The sequence below is a fragment of the Acipenser ruthenus genome, chromosome 8 (assembly GCF_902713425.1).
Source record: "Acipenser ruthenus chromosome 8, fAciRut3.2 maternal haplotype, whole genome shotgun sequence".
In the NCBI taxonomy this organism is placed as follows: domain Eukaryota; kingdom Metazoa; phylum Chordata; class Actinopteri; order Acipenseriformes; family Acipenseridae; genus Acipenser; species Acipenser ruthenus.
In genome coordinates this window covers 43,646,054-43,667,044 of record NC_081196.1, presented here as the reverse complement: position 1 = coordinate 43,667,044, position 20,991 = coordinate 43,646,054, and the positions used below count along the sequence as shown (strand labels likewise).

Genomic DNA, 20,991 nt, shown 5'->3' with positions numbered 1-20,991 from the left:
TGCTTGTGAACAGGAAAGAAGGAATCTGAGCTGCAAATCTACCTCCCAACCAGGAAGGGCGCTAAGTGATGGTACGTCTTTACAGGGATGGGCTGACTCAATGGTAGGACAGAACCAGAAGTCAGCCATCTTGGTAAAAGGGCATAGCTGTAAGACTGCTGAATGGCTATATTGTGATCAGCTGTGTCTCATGCAGCGATTGGATAGAGCGTGGCACTGCACTGAACACAGGGAGGAGTTTAGCAGTACAAAGGGGACGCGGCTACGGGAGTACAGACCCTTACGCTGAAAAGTGATCGAGCCAGAGCGCTGCTTTGTTTTTGTTTTGTGTATTTTGGCAGATGAAGACCACGGGAGCTGAAGCTACCAGAGCCAGCACAACCACCCGGAGCACCTGCACTGCCACCTCAACAATACTGGACACAGCAGCACAGAGCACGGACACCTGCACCCTGGACACTGTATTTATTGTTTTTTTTGCTTACTGTTTGGGATGTTAAGTACCTGATTCAAGTCCCCAATACCATTGATGGTAGAGGGGATCAATTATTATCCTGACATGTGGTGTCTTCGTGGGATCTCGTGGACTCGAGGATGGACCCCAACATGATCGTCGTTCTTTGGAAGCCCTGGACCAGTGGAAGAATGTGGAGGAGAGCAGGAAAGAAGCCAGGGAAGCGCAGTGGCAGGAAGAGATGGCACAGTGGTATGCCACCCTCGTCGAGAGGATAGGGGAGCTTGTGCATGTCTGGCCCACTGGGAAACCCAGTGGCCCAAGCCCAAGCTACAGAAAATGATGCTGGAGGATGATCTTGAGGCCTACCTGGTCACGTTTGAGCGAGTGGCAATAGTACCGAAATGGCCTTGGAATGGCAGGCCACCCAACTTGCCCCCTGCTTGATCAGGGAGGCATGGGTGGCTTACTGAGCCATGGCGGATGAGGCCATCTTGGATTATGACCTTGTTAAGCAGGCGATTCTCCAGTGCCTAAATATCACCGGAGAAATGTATTGCCACAGGTTCAGGGAGTACCAGCGGCCCCCTGGAGTCAGGCCCTGTGTGGTGGGGACCTGCTGATCCAGTGGCTCTGCCCAGCCCAACCAACTGTCAATGTGGTGGTTGAACTGCTAGCCATTGAAATCTTGTTTCATCTTTTTAACGGTACAGTAATTATGTTAATCCCTTGCTTTCTTTTATTGAACATGGTTAAACTGGGCAGTTTGTTTTACCTGAAGTGACAGTAACGATCTGCAACTTAATCCATCTAAGAGCTGAATTTATTATTTTAGACTCACAATAAAAGGTGCATTGATCGGTTTCCGTTGTACCGTTCAGTTGGTAGCAGCGTGTGTGAATGACATCGGTTAATAGAGGGTATTACAGGATCAGATACTACAGGCGTAATAAGGCAAGCAATGTAGCACACAGGGAAGCATGGTAAAGAATAGAAAAAACTGTATGAACATAGTAAACTGTAAACAACCTAATATTTCTCTTGCTGACAATATTTTATTCTAGACTTGAATAGGCCTATATTCCATAATGCATTAGGTTTGTTTTCAAGTTATTTAACTGGAGCAAGTTTTGTATGCTAATAAATGTGAACTGCCACTCACTGGTGATCTTGCCTCAAGTTTCAAGACAAGGGCTTTGGGAATACATGGGAAAGTTAAACAACGATCTACAGAGGTGGTTTTGTATTGTTATTACTGACACACGGATGGATAATGTTGTTGTACTTTTATAAATTCCATTAAAAAAAAAATATTGCCTTTGATGTTGTTCTGTTGATTGATCTCTAGTTTTAAGAGTTGTCAGCATTTTCTCTGGTTATTGCTGTTTCAAGTTGGTTGCCAGGAACCCCAAGCCTATTTCTCAGGTGTGCTCAAACACATGCTGCAATAAAGGGGAGGAGCAGCCAGATCTCATCATTCTGGGAGGGGGATTCTGGGTCCTATTACTGAAAAGATTACACATGCACCAAGTCCAAGTTGTAAACTTAGTAAGTTAAGTTCCCACATCTGTTCTTCCTTCTTTGCTCCAGGATACGTTTTCAGAGAGGACAGGGAGCCTTCTCCACAAAGCAGCGTCATGGCAGGTCAGAGAATAATGGCACATTTTACACAGGAGAAAATATTTAGCTTATTGCAGTGGGTGTCTTGTGTAAAACCTGACGTGCTATTGATGTCTTTTTTAATTTTTTTATTAAAGATATATTTCAAACAGCACAGTATATTATAGCATCGTATTTATTGTATTGTTTGCGATTCTCGTGCTAAATGATTATAAAATTCTTCAGCTGTAACATTTTCTCAGACACATAGTTTCTATATGTTGTCAGAAACGATTTTTTCAGGGTAATAATTTAACAATAGATTTGTTTCATATTCTTTTGACAAAATAAAAAGGATGTGCTTTCAGTGTTATAAAAAATTATGAAGTAATTTGTAATTTTGTTGTAATATTTTGCTGCAAATCTACTAGAACATTGTGCTGTTTTTGGAATGTTACATCTGTTAATATGAATTACTTTATTTTTACACAGAGAAAGTAGCGGATAGGAAACCCAGAACAAAGGTACTTGTTGAATTCTATATGTTTTTTTTTTTTTAGAAATGATCACTACTAGTATGTAATGCATTTATTTAAATTAAATGTTTTAGAATGCTTGCTATATTTTAAACAATATTTGATCATTTGGTGAGAAGGTGAGAACAAATGTGTGTCATAATAGGGACAAACAAGTTTTTGCAGCTGAATTTTAAATAGAAAGAGCATTTATAAAACTAAATTTATGATTTTATTCATGCCGATTTTGTTTTTCCATTTACGTTTTCAGTTTGGATATTACATTTTAAGGTTCGTGAAATCTTGTGGAAGTTCATAGGTAATTGTACCATGTCATTTCTTATGACAGAATGTAGTGACTATCGTAGGAGAGTTTGGACTGGAGGTCACTGTGAGCACACACAGTTTGCTCCTGGGGCTGCATCCAACAGCTTCAAAGGTGCAGAGAATGTTCAGGTTCTGAACAGGAATGAAGCTCAAGCAAGCATAATGGAGATCTGGATCTTCCACGTCACAGCATGGGTCCACCGTGGATTTTTGCTTGAACAATAACTTGCCATGTGAAAACACAAATAGTCGCCTCCGAAATTAATTGATGTAATGGCACTTTGGGGGAAAAGGTTCATTGTGTGGAAAATTAAAGTCCACTTTTTTTGTCAGTTATTAAGCTCAGTTGGTTGCCAAAAGTCAACCTGAGAGTTTCAGTAAGAAGAATAGGTTTATTATGGTTTCAATCTTGTATCATTTAATGTCCCCTTTCATATTGGTCATATGGTTCATTGTAGACATTATATTAGATTTTGAGCACTTTTGGTAATAAGGTATTTAAAGAGCTGAACGAGCTTCTTACTGTCCGCGAATATGCTTGAGTCTTAACCTCAAAAGTTTGAAAGCAACAGGCTCCTGTCGAGCTATGATAGTCTCTGGGGATTTTCCACTGGATTGCTTTAAACTACGTGGGGTAGAACAATTAACGCGTAATTACGCTCTCGTGTGGTATGCAGTCCTACCTGCTACATACGTCACCTATGATTTACACCTAAGGTGTATAATGCAAAGCCTTTAAAACATACAGACAGTATTTTAGACACCTTGCTGGTCTGTAATCTAGTCCAGAAACAGTGATATTGTCAAAGTAACCTACTGTACAGACATGCAAGAAATAAAGTAAAAAGTGCTACAATACCATTTTGTCCACATTATCGGACGATTGGTCGTCATTCACTTGGACTAAATATCTTATTAAACAGCCTATGCAATCGATTCAATCTGAGATAGCGTATGTTTATTTTATTTATTTATTTATTTTATTAGATTGTTGTGTAACTAAAACTACAGTGTCAGAAACACTCTTGCAAATGTACCTTTTAAGTTAGGAAGCCTGTTTACTTTATTCTATTTTAGAAAACAATTGTCGTCCCGTCCCCCGTCCCCCGTCCCCCGTCCCAAGTCCCCCGTCCTCCCACACACACATACCTTTATTATGTCACGAAGTAAGAGTTTGCAACCCACTTTCACCATCAACAGGTAGTGGAAGCTGGACCAAAACAAAACTCCATTGCTTACACGTCAACAGGAATTAAGTAAAGAAATGTGCATATGTACTTAATTAGCAAAAATGCTTCAGGACCAAGACAAAACTGAAAATATGAAGAGAAAAAAATGAAGTAAATAAAAAATATATATTCTAAAAGCTTTAAAAAATGTACAGTCAGTAATCCACACCAGTCACTTCGGCCACGAACACTTTTTGTTTTTCCAGTGGGTAAAACCGAGACCAAGACCAAACTTCCCTTACTGTGCATAAGGGGCCTGATATTCTTAAATCCTACACCAAATTATTACTCACCCCACAGTCCACATATCAAAAAAATCATTGTATAGAAGGTTCCCTATTTTTTTTTTAATGCATTTTAATGCGTCGGGACCAGAACAATTATCACTTTCCCAAGCTCCATTGGTGCTGAAAACAGCTCCACCTTAAAAAAATATCTAGAAAATCTAAAATAGAAAAAGTCGGCATATACGAAATTAGGAAAGAACTTGAGTATTGTAAGATAAGGAAGCTTTATTGTCTTTGTGCTCCTCATATGCAATGTAACTAATAATAATAATAATAATAATAATAATAATAATAATAATAATAATAATAATAATAATAATAATAATAATCATCATCATCATTATCATCATCATCATCATACTAATAACGCATATGTTACTGTGTTAGTGGCAGAAGTGAAGTTTTATTTTTTATTTAGATTATTTCAATTTTTATTATTTTTTTTTAACTTTTTCAGGGTTACTAAATACTCAATGAAAAGAAATGCCTTTACGATCCACATCTCTCTCGAAACAAGCCTATTACTGTGGCAACAAGCTTGAGAGCATCTTAAACTTCCTCAGTGGAGACAAGCTGAGGATGCAGGAGAAAATGTAACTGAGCTCCATATGTGCCTTTTTTTATGAACTGTGTCAAAAGCTCAAACTTTGTAGGAGCTCCAAAGGGCTTGTTCGGGGGTATCTGAATCCCAGACTAATGTATTCGTTTGAGCTCCGTAAAACTCATTTAGATGGGTTTCTCCTTTTAATTGTAAGTGCATTGTATATTCCCTCATTCTTGTTCTGTTTCATTGACTTTAGGTGGAATGTTGTGGCTATCCACTCAGCATCTTCTTCATTGTCATCAATGAATTCTGTGAAAGATTTTCCTACTATGGAATGCGAGGTAACATTCATTGCAGCCATGGCTGTTTTCAAATCGTATCCACACCATTTACTTGGTGTATTGCTGTGTAATTGGGCTGTGTTTGAGATGCCCATTTAAAGTAATTCTTTAAAGTCTTACCCATTTTGGGTTTCAAATGTGCAGTTTAAAGAAACATGTTATAGCAAACTTTTTTTTAAATTTTTATTATTATTATTTAAACAGACTTCTGGTACTAGAGTACTGTCAGTTAAAGTTTGCTTGCCTTACCTTTCAAGAAGTCTGTTAATGCTTTACTTCCTCGGCCATTTCACCACAGCAATGTCTTCTGGGTCAAAGCATGTTACTGGCTGAAAGCATGGCAGTCACCAGGGGAAGCAGCTGACTGGTTATTGACAGGAATGAGACCAGTGAAGGGATGGGGACAATTTCACCTACTAGATGAAATTTCACCTACTAGTTGAAATGACCGAAGAAGTGTAAGACAGTCTAAAAGCATGGCTTGCAAACAAAAGATTTCTTTAGCATCTGGTAGAGTAGTACCCCTTATAGAGATAGATGTACTAAAGTGTTGTGTCTGTCACAATCGTTGTAAACCACATGCAAACCAGTCGGAAGTGTAGTGTGAAATGTACTAAACAAATGCAACGCTGTTAGTATCATTTTAATGAATGCTTTGCAGCCGCAGTTCTTATTTGCACTTTAGCCTTAAATGAATATGTAATTCTGGGCGTTCCTGCAGAAATTTACAAAAACAGGGCGGAGATGAGAGTGCAAATGAGGGATCAAAAATACTGTAATGAGATGTACTAAAGCTGTGGGCAATTGCGACACTTACAATTGCATCAATTTGTTAAGAACTTTTGAAAGCAGATTTTAAACAGTTGCAATTGTTGCTGGCATTTCCCAGTCTGCTTTTTCTCATGTGTTGCCAGTTGTGCTCAATGTATTTTTGAGACAAACATCTAATTTTCACTAAAGGCAGGTTGTACTTACAAGCCTTGAAAACACATTTCTGGCTTTCCCAACGTGTTGGAAGCAATAGACTGCACACATGTGCCACTAACCCCTCCAGCTCATTCTGAGCATCTGTATAGGACCATGGTCTATTGTGTGTTAATTGTCTAAGGTACTAAATAGACCAAGTTAAAAATAATAATAATTAAAATAAAATAGAAAACCCTAAAATCATTTAGCTTCAATTTAAAATAATCTTTTATTTGAATTATACACCATTGTGTACAATGCAGCAGATTTATTTTGTGTTACCGGTAGGCTAAAGTACAAAAAAAGTGCACCAGGTATTCATTTGATTTTACTACTGTACTGTATACTGTATAGGCCTACTGTACAGATTTATATTTTACATAATGTAATGTGTAGTGTACCCAAAACACATTAGTGTTATTTCAGTGCAATGATTTATATTTAAAATACATTGATAACTTTACATGTATGTTTGTGTGATTTTATTGTATTGTTTACATTTAACAAAAACAATGTTATTTTGATTCTTGCACCCTTGCACGTAGAGACGTTATCCTTCGGCACTCTCTGCTGCAGCAAACCACAACTCAACTGTCGCTATTTTATTTGAAAAAACTGTCGCACAACTCTCACTAGAGATCTTGCTAAGATGACGCAAATAATATTTAAATTAGTATATTGCGGCTCTCTTCATTAAAATATTTTTTCTTACTACATACGACAAAATGTGCACTTTGTGAATTGTCATAACGAAAATGCAAATTGCGGTATGTTTGCACTGGGACTGGCCCATCTTAGTACATCTACCCCATAATGTTTTAAAATGAAAATGCATGTTTGGTAAAGCATGTGTTTCTTTCAAAACTGGACATTTTACCTATATAATGAATGGATATGCATGTCGAGAAAATGAATGGACCTATTTCGTTAGCTTCAATTACTTTAAAGAGTTTTTCTTCTTATCTCCAATGCAGCTGTGCTCGTCCTGTACTTCAGATACTTTCTCCAATGGGATGATGATACTGCTACCTCTATCTATCACACTTTTGTTGCCTTGTGTTATCTGACCCCAATCCTTGGAGCTATTGTCGCTGACTCATGGCTTGGGAAGTTTAAGTGAGTATTTGCTTTCGTACCCACGGACTAAAGCTTAAGGTTGAAAAGTTATATGGTTATGATATGGCTTCCATATGCTTTGAAGTTATTTATTTAAAATGTGAACCCAGTGTAAATATCACTGACACCAAGGTCTCATATCCACTGAGTTCCTGGAATATCCTTAGCAGGGGATTTGTATGTTACTGACATCAATTATTGTAATATTTAAGCAGTTCAAATAATGTATCAAAAGATTATGCTAGGTCCAAGATAACTACTGCAATAACACAGCTAAATCTGATATTTAATACTATTTTGATTTTCCACAGAACCATCATCTACCTGTCCATAGTCTACACAGTGGGTCAGGTGATCATGGCAATCAGTACCATTCATGACTTGACAGACACTGACAGGGATGGAACCCCCAACAACTTAACTTTACATATGTAAGTGCAGCTCTTACATGTGCCCTGTACTATAGTAACATAGCAGCTAACATGTACTCCACTGCTCTTGAAGTTTGACCACAGTGTTTATAGAGGTTTCAGAGTCATCGATGAATGCTCATATCATTTCCTTCCCATTGTTTTTCACATACCACCACATCATGATCGCATTTTATGATGTACACAAGTACACTGATATCTTACAAAGTTCTTCTTAACTCTGCTGGATAATGTTAACTGTTCTGTTTCAGTGCCCTGTCAATGATTGGTTTGATCCTGATTGCTCTGGGTACTGGAGGAATTAAACCTTGTGTGGCTGCCTTTGGTGGAGATCAGTTTGAGGACCACCAGGTCAGAATTAACAATTTGACTACACCATTCTTGTTTTATTGGCTAAAAGGAATCAGTTTAACCTAGTTTAAATCATATGTTTTTCATAGCAGGTCTGCATTTGTATGTAGATGCATATAATATACAGTAGAAAATCAACCACAAAATGCCAAGCATCCTAAGACTTAAAATTAGTATAATTACTACGACAGAAACTATTTACTTACAGGAGTGACACATTTACTACCATATTATACTTGTTATAAGAGGTATTTCTTCATGGGGTACAGTCAAGGTGCCCTCTTGCTTACTGTTGTTGTATAGGGACCTCATCCCCTTTCCAAATACAAGTGTTCCTCTTTAAACACCTGCTAGGCGCCCTTTATTGATGCTGTCTGAGCATCCCCCAATCACTCACAGGAAACTATGAAACTGCTCAGTTTACTTTATGACTGCACTTCACCTAACAACACTCCATTCAGGCAGCCTCTCTTCATGTGTAGATAGCCAAAATAAGTTATGAAGTTGCCAATGGTAATAGAAAGTTGTGTATATTATGGTCTTGGGTGTGTTATAATAGTCTTTTGAATGCTACAATGAAAATGATAAAGCTTCAGAGTTAAACAGAAATACCATTGACCTTCTTAAAATGTTTTTTTTTTTTTTATTAACCATAAATAACTGTTAGCACCCAAACTTAAATTACTCTCCCATTGTTCTTCTTTTTATGCAGGAAAAACAAAGAAGTACCTTCTTTTCCATCTTTTACCTGTCTATTAATGCTGGGAGTCTTCTCTCCACTGTAATCACCCCAATCCTCCGAGGTAAGCGCAGACTACAGTCAGTCATAATAAGCTGTTCCACATGCATATAAGTATCACAGTGGTATAAACCAACATAAAAGGTGGATTAAGCGATAACTACAGGACATATCAAGCGTACAAGGAGGTACATTTCACAACCACTGTAAAATATCTCTATTGTGTTGGCATTACAGGTAATGCTGTAGTCTTGTAGTTCTACAGAAGGATCCTCTTTTTCATTAGTAATGTTTTTCTTAGCAGGATATGTCTTTTCCATGGAACAATTTTAGCTACTTCTATTGCTGTTATCTAACTGAACATTCTTTTATATTACAGGACAAGAGTGTGGCATCCACACACAGCAAAAATGCTACCCACTGGCCTTTGGAGTTCCAGCCGCATTGATGGTTGTTGCTCTGAGTACGTTTTTTTATATATATCAAGGAATTAGCTGGCTGTGTTTCCTGACCAGTGCAACCACATTATATTGTGATTGTGGGGCAACTGACAAGGGCTCAGTCATCACACTTCCTCCTAATTTCCTGCCAGTTTCCCTTGAAACCTTACACAACCCTGGTTCGTAAGGGTTCCAGAGCACCTCACAGCATTTATTAAGGCCCTAGGCTACCTCATAAAGATGTTTCCAAGGTCATGACTTCCACCAGAATGAAATAGTGTTTTGTTTTTTATTACAGTTGTGTTCATTGCTGGAAGTAGCATGTACAAGAAGGTATCCCCTCAGGGCAACATAATGCTTAAGGTTTGCAAATGCATTGGGGTAAGGAAAGATATTATTCATTGTATTTTAGAAAATAAATCAACAACATATACTTGACATATATTGACTAATATCAATAGCTGCACTATATCCTCTTAAGTGCAGTGTAACAGGGGAGATCTGGACTGACTATCTGGCACATGCATGCTACTGCAGGTAGAGGGCAGCAGTCTCGTAGGATCCGCCTGTCAGTCTAGGCGATGACATGGAGAGGTGGGGAAGAGGGTGTGTGGGCTTTCCCTCTCTCTGAGTAGCTGAGAGGCGGGCCTTGGGAGATTGCTCGGCCCATAAGAACTGCGCTTAGTTGTACATTCAGGTGGCCGTGTTTGGGAACATACAGTGACACTGACAAAAGACGTCAGTTTTAAAACAAGAACGAGGCAAGCCTGGCTGGGGAAAACAGCCTGCCTTAAAATAATTTAAAGAGAAAATAAATAAAATAGATAATCACGTACCCGAGGGGACGTGTTTAGTTGTACAGGGAACTCCAGCCAACCCCAGTGTATAGGGTAACTGAGCGTAGGACGGAGGCCCGTTCTGACCGGCTTAGCGGCAGTGGGGGCACTGCGTAAGCAGCATTTTTGTTTGTAGTTTTATTAGTGTTTTATTTCCCCTTTTTCTTTCGCCTTTGGTTTTCATTATTATTTACAAGCACTTGTATGTGCATTTGACTATGTACCTGTATTGGTAACACCGTATCCAGGCCACGGACAACAGCACCCTCTACTGGTAGAAATAAATCAGTGCGCCAGAGCGGCTTTACAAATAAAGTACTGTCTCCTTGTGTCAGTGAATTGCCCACCACCCTTCCACATGCAGCTATTGATATTGTCACAGTAAATTAAATGACAACCTCTTAACTGCATATATAGAAAAAGTTACTTGTCCAGAAAATTTATAGTTGTTGGCCTGACCTCTTTGACCTTAGACAGACATTCTTTTAAAAGTGGAATAAACTGCCTGTGAGAATCTCAGTATTGTGCTTTAGGCAGTTTCTGTTGTAATGTGTAAACTTTGCTATCAAAGATAATGCTTATTTTCATATTCTTTTTGATGCAAACAGTTTGCCCTGAAGAACAGATTTAAACACAGAAGCGATCAGTACCCAAAGAGACAACACTGGATGGACTGGGCCTCTGATAAGTATGATGTACGTTCCCCTTGTTTGTGCAGTATTTGTTTTTAAAGTACAATAAAAAAGAAACATACACAAGGAAATGAATAGGCTAAAACTAATAGTTTAGATAAGATATTTGACTACATGTGTTGTTTTGTATAATTGTTATTGTTCTATACATATCATGTTGTCTGTACTGTGTATACCATCAAAAACAATTCCACAATGTGCTGAAATATATACTCTCCCTCTCTAGAAACGTCTTGTTGCTCAAATCAAAATGGTCTTGAGAGTCCTGTTCCTGTATTTACCACTCCCTATGTTCTGGACCCTTTTTGATCAGCAGGTACTGTTATAGTTAAAGAAAAAGCACATTAGTCATAACTGATGGTTATTTCACAGTTATTAAAGGCAGCAGTGTGGAGTAGTGGTTAGGGCTCTGGACTCTTGACCGGAGGGTCGTGGGTTCAATCCCAGGTGGGGGACACTGCTGCTGTATCCTTGAGCAAGTTACTTTACCTAGATTGCTCCAGTAAAAACCCAACTGTATAAATGGGTAATTGTATGTAAAAATAATGCGTAGAAAAATGTAATTGTATGTAAAAAATAATGTGATATCTTGTAACAATTGTAAGTCGCCCTGGATAAGGGCGCCTGCTAAGAAATAAATAAATAATAATAATGTCTCGTTACGTAATTAGAGGACTGCCTAAAACTTACATTTTATGTTAAAGTGTTACCAACACCAACCAACCAACCTTTGCTTTTGTTTAAGTTTTCAAAAATACTGTCACTTTTAACACGACTTTTGTATTTGTAGGGTTCAAGATGGACTTTCCAAGCCACCACTATGGATGGAAATTTTGTAAGTTGTACCTAACCTGAAGGTACAATTTCAAAAATGTTATCACTTTACAGAATATTGATCTTCTATAAATATCTATGATCTTGTCTTCTTAGGGCCTTGTAAGGATTCAGCCAGACCAAATGCAGGTAGGCATGTGCCACTATTTATTACACTAAGCTCTATGTATTTTTGTTTTATTTGTTGAACAGTTTCTATTTTATGTTTGACGTTCAGCTTCTCTTCACAGACTGTAAACCCGATCCTGATCGTCATATTGGTACCTATTGTAGATGCAGTTGTATATCCGCTGATTAAGAAGTGTAAGCTGAACTTCACGTGAGTGCAATCTGAACCACAGCAACTTGACAATATAACGTCTGCTCAGCCAATTGGACAATGTGTCCTACCCATGTTAACATTCCCCTGGGTTTGTTAACACCAAGCTACACAAATCTAGGACATGTCATTATATGTACACACATTTTAGTCAGCATGTCTACCCATCAGGTTCAGTATTAAATAAATATTAATGTTAATCCCTGTTAAGTAGTACTAATGGCCACCCACAATAAAGGGAGCCAGTACATTGATGTAATAAATCATTTGCCATCTTATTTTAGTTGGATCTTTGAGAAAGAATAGTGGAAAGTATTAAAGAATGTACTTTAATGGGTTAAATAAACCTCCATGGTCTGGATTGGAGGCAAAGGGGAAGAATTTGTTTTTGTATAAAGCCTTTCACATTGGCCTTTGAGGTCTAATACAGATATACAGTATTTCTATTTATGTGTGTTGTTGATGCACCTTCCACCTGCTCAGCAAATTGAAAGGCTCTGCATCTCTAAAAGGGATTACACTGATGAAAGCAGCAGCCAGAATGATGAATCAAATTCTTGACTTTTTTGTGTGTTTTTGTGAAAAACAACAACAACAACAACAACAACAAACCACCTTGTTTGTCTGTGTTTGTTCCAGACCATTGAGGAAAATGACAGTCGGGATGCTGCTTGCTGCTTTGGCTTTTGTAGTAGCTGCTTTGGTGCAAATCAAAATTGATGTGAGTACAATACCTCATGCAGACCATTTTGAACACTGCGGTTTACTGAAATAATCACAAGTACATGCAGGAATACATTCTACAATAATAATACTACAATGCTGCGTAACACTTTAGTTTTTTTTTTTTTTTTATCAGTGTTACAGCTGATTAAATGATCCCTTAAATGTGCTTAGAATCCCTAAATGAATAGTTATTTAAAAACTAAAGACACCATTTAATGTTATCATAAAGATTCTTCCTTGACACGTGTGTTTATTTTGTTCAAACGCTTTGTTTTCTAGGGAACTCTGCCCAAATTCCCATCAGCCGGTACATGTCAAATGAAAGTCCTCAATTTAGGTGATTCTACTGTTAATGTGGACATATTGGGAGTACAATATACAACAGACTCTTTCAAGGTAAAGCATGAAAATTAAAAAAAACAAAAAAAACATTCAAATATACTGTCTGCACTTCTCAAATGTATGAATTATTTATAATAAAAGGGATATAAGTAACTCTATTGTCCCCTTTTCTTTGTGGTAAACCCATTGTTGTCAGAAAAATATTGTGATTTTAGAAACAGGTAATGATTTCTGGGAGCTGCTAAACTTACTCCCTGTGTGCTTGTTGTGTACCCAGTCTGACATAAAGCAGGGAACCTGACTGCAAAACAAACAAAGAAATATATTAACTGTCTCCACAAGGGGGAGACTGGGTCTGTCTTGAGCTTTTGCTCATCACTGAAACAGATGATTATAAAATTAAACAGCATCTTGGTACAGGTAATCTTAACAAATATGTTCTTGCTGTTGTTTAGATCTGTTTAGATTCACTTTGTATAACATTTTCTATTTCAGCTGTTCATAACGTGATTGCATCACTGGGTCCTCAACATAGGTGTTTTTGAGTTCCTTGCCAATACTTTAGCTTTGAATCAAACGTGTAAAAATCAAGATTACTACATATATTAGGGAAATACAATCAGAAACTTTTGGATTTGCAGACACATGACTGGTGCTGAATATGTATGTATGTATGTATGTATGTATGTATGTATGTATGTATGTATGTATGTATGTATGTATGTATGTATGTATGTATGTATGTATTTTAATTTGGACACATTGTTGTATTCAGTTGCCAAATGTTGTTTACCCTTTTTTCAGCTACGTTGACAATGGTGTTGCATGTGGAATGAGTTGGGGTAGATTTTCTGCTCAATGAATTCAAAACATCTCTCTTAAACCTTCACTTTCAGGCCACCACCTACAAAGATTTCCCATCTGAAGGTGCTGGCAATTTCATTGTATCCTATGGAAACAATAATACCAACTCAGTCGCTGTATTTAACAGCGCTACGCGACACACTCTTTTAGTGAAGAATGCCCCTACAATTCAATCCTTGTTGGTAAGTACAGTATAAAACAATTTGTTCATTAAGCCTGTGATTCTTGTGAGTGATATGATGTTCTGTTATTTGACCTGAGTTTAAAAATCTATTACAGGAGAACAGACTACACTGTAAGCTGAACATAAGTAATGAGTATGTTCTAAACGGTACAGTCCTGTAACACATTCACATCATCTGTACTTAATAAAGTCACAAATTTAAGTTAGTGTTTTATGGCTTGTGGAAGGGCAGCCACTTTTATTAGCAACAAAATAAACAAAAGCTTTAAAATACAAAAAAATAATAATAAAATGCACCCAAGCAAAGGCTAGCTTGGTGCAGAACAGAGAGCACAGCCTGCTGCTGTCATCCCTTTGTTTAAACTAACTCTCTGTCTTGAGCAAAGCACAAAGGCCAGGGCTATTTGACAAAACAATCAATCAATTAGCACCTGGGCACATTCCACGCAGGGATTTGGCAGGGATTGAATTTTAACCTCATCCCTGCCAAACTTACATTGAAAATATATCAAACTTTATTTACCACATACCTGCTTTTGGCTTCTTAAACTTCTTTCAAGAACAGTTTTGTGAATGTCAGACTTTATTTTATTCATAACAATATAGTATAAACATCTTTAAATACCCACTAGGCTGGAGCTTTGTGAGTAGGGCCTCAAAGTATAAAGATGTTAAAGTAGTAGTCACTAATACCAATTTAAAAACTAATTTCAATGAATTATTATTTATATTTAAGTGCTTAAAAAAGCTTTATCAGTGATTTTGTCAGAGCTTGTCATAGGTATATTCCGTCCATTCTATTAATTTTAGATCTGGGATCTGGCATAGTGCACATAAACAACTGCAATGATGAGCACAGTTTGTTTGGAACTGTGGCAATGTGCCCTGCCCCTGTGTGCATTTGTGTGTTATATGTTGTATGTTGCGTGTGGTGTGTTAAATGTTGGTGTATAGTCATTGGTACACAGGATATAAACGGTCTGGGTAACACGAGTATTTAAAATGTATAATTGTATTTAGGCACGGGATTGCACATCACTGCACGTGCATTTAAAGTAATTAATATGTGAGCACGGGGTTGCACGTAATTCATTCACGTGCTGGGATTCAAGTGAATAATTAATTAGTAATTGAATCTCAGCACAACAGTATATATAGACACATTTTCATTCACTCGGGGTTGGGTGTTCGAGAGTGGAGAACGGGTGAGAGAGAAGGAGAACGTAAAATTAAGGAAAATAATAATAATAATAATAATAATAATAATAATAATAATAATAATTATAATAATAATAGTAAGTGTTTGTTCTCACCGTGTTTGTTTGTCTCAGTGCACCGTTTGTTAAGTGTTAGTTCGTTTTGTTTGTCTGTTTATTTTGGCGAGTGCCGAGACCTGTTTTGTGTTCTGTTTAAACCTTTTACTTTGTTAATAAACGCTGAGTGCTACCATTTGCACTCAGCTTCTCATCACCACCATCTGTCTGTGTATTCCTTGCTGGTCTGACGCCACCCACTCCGGCCGTCTTTGTGACAAGAACATACTTTATTCAGGTGTTAAAATATAGATTTTTTTTTTTAAAAACCATTGAAACTTTTAATCTACTGAACCTGTATTTTTTTCAGCTTATTGATACTAATAAAAAGCCAGATGAAGGGAATAACGCCATCAGGTATGTATACATTTTCAGTTAGTATAGTTACAGTCAGCATGAAACCACAAAGAATATAAATGTTAGTGAGCTGGAAAAGATGTAGGATAAAAATGCAGACCAGCAGAAGTGTATTCTGATCATTGATGTGAAAAATCTGGTTTATGTGTTTAACACCTTGAGTGGCCCGTTTTATTTTATGGACATCACAAACTCACAGCACATCCAACCATAGAATGATTGATCTTTTTTTAAAAACCAAGGAATAACTACTCCTATATATTCACACCAATAAAAAAGCTGTATTTTAGTCAATAGAGCAGTAATACAGTGCATATTTTTAAACTAAAACATATTTACTGTCATCATTATAGAGCAATTTGATTGGGTCTAAAAAAACCTCACAATAATCTTAACTAATATGATGTTATTGTTGCTTCCAATTGCTAAACGTCAGTAAGATTTACCAAGTGCAACACGTGTGGTATCTCTTAGTCACAGGGGTGAGTGTTGCGGGGGGCAGGTTAATTGTTACACTCTGGTATTGCAGCTGGACATAGAGAGAAGACATGTTTGAGGTGCTTTACACTTTTGGGTTTTAACCAAGATCTGATGGGTGAAATACAAAGTGCATCTAAACAAGTTAAGATAACTGTGATAGCCTCTCTTTGTTTTTTGGTTTTGCCTTTATAGATTTGTAAATGCCCTGGAGAACATAACACTTCTAATCAAGGCAGGGTCCAAAGAACTTGGGCATGTTCTGCCTTTCACAAGTTCAGGTTACGCGCTACTGCCAGAAGGAGAGTGAGTGTTAATAATTTCAAATGAATAAAGTCATTTTTTCAAAATCTCTTTTTTAGTTCTACTTTGTGATGTTTGTATATATTTCTGTTTTAAAGGAGTGAATTCGTCTTCAGTTACAACGACACATCAGAAAGAACCTGCAACGTTTCAAAATCTTTTGGATTTGGCAGCTCCTACACTGTTGTCATTCAGAATTTAAATGTAAGAGGTTTTTTTTAAAGCTCATAAAATCATGATATACTCTAACTAAAATCAACTACTACTGTAACAGTTTCCATTATTTCAATTAACTTACCAGCTTTTCATTAAGGCCCAAAACAAAATATCACCTTCAGTTTAAGTTGAATGCCAAGATTGTTGATATTGTTAACCACCCCCGCTGAAAAAGCAGAGTTGAATAAGTTTAAAACCTGCCATCCCCATTTACTATTAATACGTCTGATAAAGTTAGGAACCTCCTACTTCTATAAAGAATGTTCAGAGTTTAAATGTAAATTGAATACATTGAAAACAATCATATGTAAAAAGACTAATTTGATTGGTTTCAGTATCTTTATTTTTTTAAACAAAATACATTTGAATCTCTCCATTCTGTAGTGTGAAAGCCAGCAGGTAGCCAACCTTACATACATTGAAGACATCCAACCCAACACAATTCACATGGCCTGGCAGATTCCGCAGTACTTCCTGATGACAATTGGTGAAGTGGTCTTCTCAGTCACTGGGCTGGAGTTTTCTTACTCACAGGTTGGTGGTACAACCAGATACCATTCCAGCAATGTGAAGAGGCAGCCGTGTGTCTAAAAACTCCATACACTGGCACTTAAGCTTGAATCCAAATATTTAATAAGCATTATTTTTTCTTTTTTTTTTTTTTTCATTGCAGGCACCTTCCAATATGAAATCGGTTCTCCAGGCTGGCTGGCTATTGACAGTAGCTGTTGGTAACATCATTGTGTTGATCGTGGCAGGAGTGTCACAGCTCCCTGATCAGGTGTGTGCACATTACGAAGACTATGTAAAATCCATGTTATTGAAATATTTTATACTGAGGGGGTCTCCAAGCAGGCAGGAATAAAACAAGAGAAAAAGATTCTGACAAGCTTTCTGGGGGCCAGCTTCCTGTTTCGAAAAATGAGGAGTGGATAGCCCAAGCCCATGCTTATGCGTTTACCTCACCACATACATATTCATACTCCCTCCAAGCCGAACCAATGAGACGGGATGGGAACTCATACAGTTTAAGATTATTTTAGAGACTGATTGTCTTAATCAGACAGCCAGATATTTTATGAGTCATCTCAGGGGGTTCAAATCTTCTTGATAAATTAGTTTTCTCATGCTTTCCCATGTTTTTACACTGCATTATTTACCATGTGTCTTACTCTGCTTTGCCATTGCTTTCAAGATTGCCTTTACCTTAACATGGTCTCACTATGCTTTATAACACTTTTCTTGACTTTTACCTTGGTACTGAATTGTGCAGTATATGTTTTTGAAGGCCAGTTATCTTTTCAGTTTAAATAAATACCTAAAACCATTTATTTAGTGTTGCTTGAATGTGATAATTACTTAGAACACAGCCCTATGAGCAATGCAAATGTGTTTTTATTTATTTTGTTCACTGTGATATTCTTTCTTTCCTGTCGCACACAGTGGGCTGAGTATGTCTTGTTTTCTGCTTTGCTGGTTGCGGTTTCCATCGTTTTTTCAATCATGGCCTATTTCTACACCTACGTGGACCCAGCAGAGATTGAAGCTCAGTTTGATGAAGAGGACAAAAAGAAGGATGATCACGAAATGAGTACAATTCCTGTTTATGAGAACGAAGCACATTTCCCTAAGCAGAGCAAGATGTAAAACCCCAACCGTGTTTAAGAACACACAATTTAAGTGTTAAAAATATTTACTCCTCAATTTTATTTAACAAAATGTGTAACTGTAAGATGACATGATTTTAAATGATTTAATAAGCACAGTCTAGTTTTGTCAATCTAAAATGGTACATATTCAATTTACCCTTTTCTGGAGCAAGTATTCAAGTGAGATCTAAATCTGGTAAGAAAGGCCAGGCCTCAACTCTTGGTGACTGAAATGAAAGGTGGGCGGCCCTTAAAGTTTTTGCATAAGCTGATTAACCATGTTATTTACACCAAGTAAGGCATACTATTATCTTTATGTTGTGGTTGTTTTGTCAAGTGTGAGCTTTTGTTTTCTGAAAATCTAGTACAGTGTCTGTAGTACCAGTCCGTCGCATCAAAGAGGGCTTGTGTTCCATGGTTTAGCAGTACCCGTACTTTTAATTTCGGAATATCCAACAACTAATGTTTGAATTCTGTAAAATCTATTCCACACCTGTCTTTCTTACAGAAATTACACCATGGCTCAATGTTATTTTCCTCTACACCTTTATTACCTCTTTGAAACAACCATGTGTCTTAATTGTACAAATGATAGATCATAATGTATAAACATCTGTAGTAATCGCTGTCAACATTTTTTTTTTTTATTTAAATAAACACATCTCTGTCAGAAAGACCAAAATAAAGTTATTAAATGTTAAATGATATGGAATGACAGAGATCTACATTTAGCATGGTTAACTAGAAAGTCAGGGCCTCTGAGTATTGTAGTGAGACAGACCAAGCAGCCAGATCTATAATGCGCCATCTCAGTGGGATAACTCAGTTGTAAACCCATGCTTATGCTATACCTGCTATATGTGCATGTGCAATGACATGCAATGTGTAAACTGTATCTCCCTTACCTAGTCATTTTGAATTATATTGGTTTGGGACTTTATTGCAAGTCTGATAATGAAATTAAACTTTAAAAAGCAGCAGATTAGAGGGCATTCGGCCTTCCTACAGTTTAGATTATAAATCACAATAAAACACTGTCAAATTATGCAGATTTGTGTTCTTTAAAATCCAAGTGCTTCCAGGCGGTGACAGTAGCCTCTTAATAAATGGAACAGTGCTGAAATTATTCTTGTAATATGTATTTGAAATATAATAGTGCTTTTATTGTTAATCTGTTGATCAGATTATGCTGGAGACATAATTCAAGGTCAGCTGCACTCCACATCATTGAAAAGACTTATTTCAACAATTACAGCTTGTATTTTTTTGTTTCCCTTACCCCAGACATTACCAAATACCTACTGCTCCACTTATTACATTAATTTATAATGTCCCCATATTTAATGTAATTTCCCCAAATGTTTCATTAGAATTGGACCCTAGAATGTGTTCTCTAAACATAGAAAAACTTGAGCCTGACAGACCAGGAAACTGTATTTCAATTGCACACTGTACAGCAGTATTGCTTTCACTCTCTTTGTTTATAGAAATGTTGAAACAATTTCAACATTGTTTTTTTTTTTCAAATTTCAAAACCATTATTTCATTATAGGTGTTGTTTCCTCTGTTTTGTTTTATCTACAGTAAGATACTGTTGCCACATGGAAAAATGTATAATCAAAACAAAAGTATATAAACTGCACACTACATATCCAATATTTGTTTGATTTGTGCATTGAAATATGCAATTTATCATGAACATTTTTATATTTTTTCTTTTTAAATAATGATTTATAATCATTACAAACAATTACTCTATACACTGGTGACTGCTAAGGTGGGTATAACATTCGAAATGTAACCAGTCTGTCTACAGTCACCACTGCATTACCTCATTTTGGGGGGTAAAATGAAGACCTCCCATCCAGCTGTGTAAACAAAAGTTATTTGGGTCACCAGTGCACTTGTAAGACAGATGTTCTGTATTCCTTGATAAGCAGATAACTGCTGTGGTAACCCTAGATCATTAAAATCTACAATACATGTTGGATGGTATTATTAAACATTGAATATTAAACATGATTTTAAAATGCAGCTGTACAATCAGCTGTACACTGATTCGGATCAGCAGAATGCATTTTATACTACATTCATTCTGCCTGCGTTCAAATCCATTGTAACAAAGGCACTGCTTTTTTTAAAATAATATAAATCTTCAAGTGTTCAGACCAAATTCTGGGATAAAAATAGATGTGACCTGATTCTACACAAGATATTTCCCATCCCTTTCTTAAGCTATATTGTTCCCATACAGTACTGAACTAATGAAAATGCATGGGGCATTGGGCATTCAGGCGCCTGGAGGCACGTCTAGTTTAACATAACAGTAAGTAAATATAAGTGCAATAAATGTTAACACATGAAAGATCAAATTCAAAAAAGCATAATATAAAAAATGATTGGGCCTAATCCCTGGGACAATGTAAAAAATCCATAAAAAATACATGTTAAATAAAATTAATAAAGTACCTGTAGAAATATGACAGGAACAACTTTCAAAACATTTCTGAAACAAAAGCAGCCTTTTAGCAGCTAGTCTT

General features: G+C 36.9%; 1 protein-coding gene across 1 annotated transcript; it reads left to right on the top strand.

Moving 5' to 3' along the window:
* The first annotated feature begins 2,019 nt into the window (after positions 1-2,019).
* LOC117406526 (solute carrier family 15 member 1-like) lies at positions 2,020-20,100 on the top strand. The gene is made up of 23 exons (XM_034010601.3): positions 2,020-2,098; positions 2,546-2,577; positions 5,212-5,296; positions 7,237-7,378; positions 7,690-7,809; positions 8,061-8,160; positions 8,873-8,963; positions 9,279-9,362; positions 9,638-9,720; positions 10,784-10,870; positions 11,094-11,183; positions 11,658-11,702; positions 11,798-11,830; positions 11,932-12,020; positions 12,660-12,741; positions 13,026-13,142; positions 13,985-14,134; positions 15,760-15,806; positions 16,479-16,589; positions 16,685-16,790; positions 17,187-17,336; positions 17,476-17,583; positions 18,246-20,100. The coding sequence occupies exons 1-23, from the start codon at positions 2,092-2,094 to the stop codon at positions 18,447-18,449; spliced, it is 2,163 nt and encodes a 720-aa protein (XP_033866492.2). The 5' UTR covers positions 2,020-2,091; the 3' UTR covers positions 18,450-20,100.
* The last annotated feature ends 891 nt before the right edge of the window (positions 20,101-20,991 follow it).

Coding starts and splice junctions, on each gene's coding strand:
- LOC117406526 (XM_034010601.3), top strand. Junction 5,297..7,236: donor TTCCTACTATGGAATGCGAG/GTAACATTCATT, acceptor TCTCCAATGCAG/CTGTGCTCGTCCTGTACTTC. Junction 16,791..17,186: donor TTGTCATTCAGAATTTAAAT/GTAAGAGGTTTT, acceptor TCCATTCTGTAG/TGTGAAAGCCAGCAGGTAGC.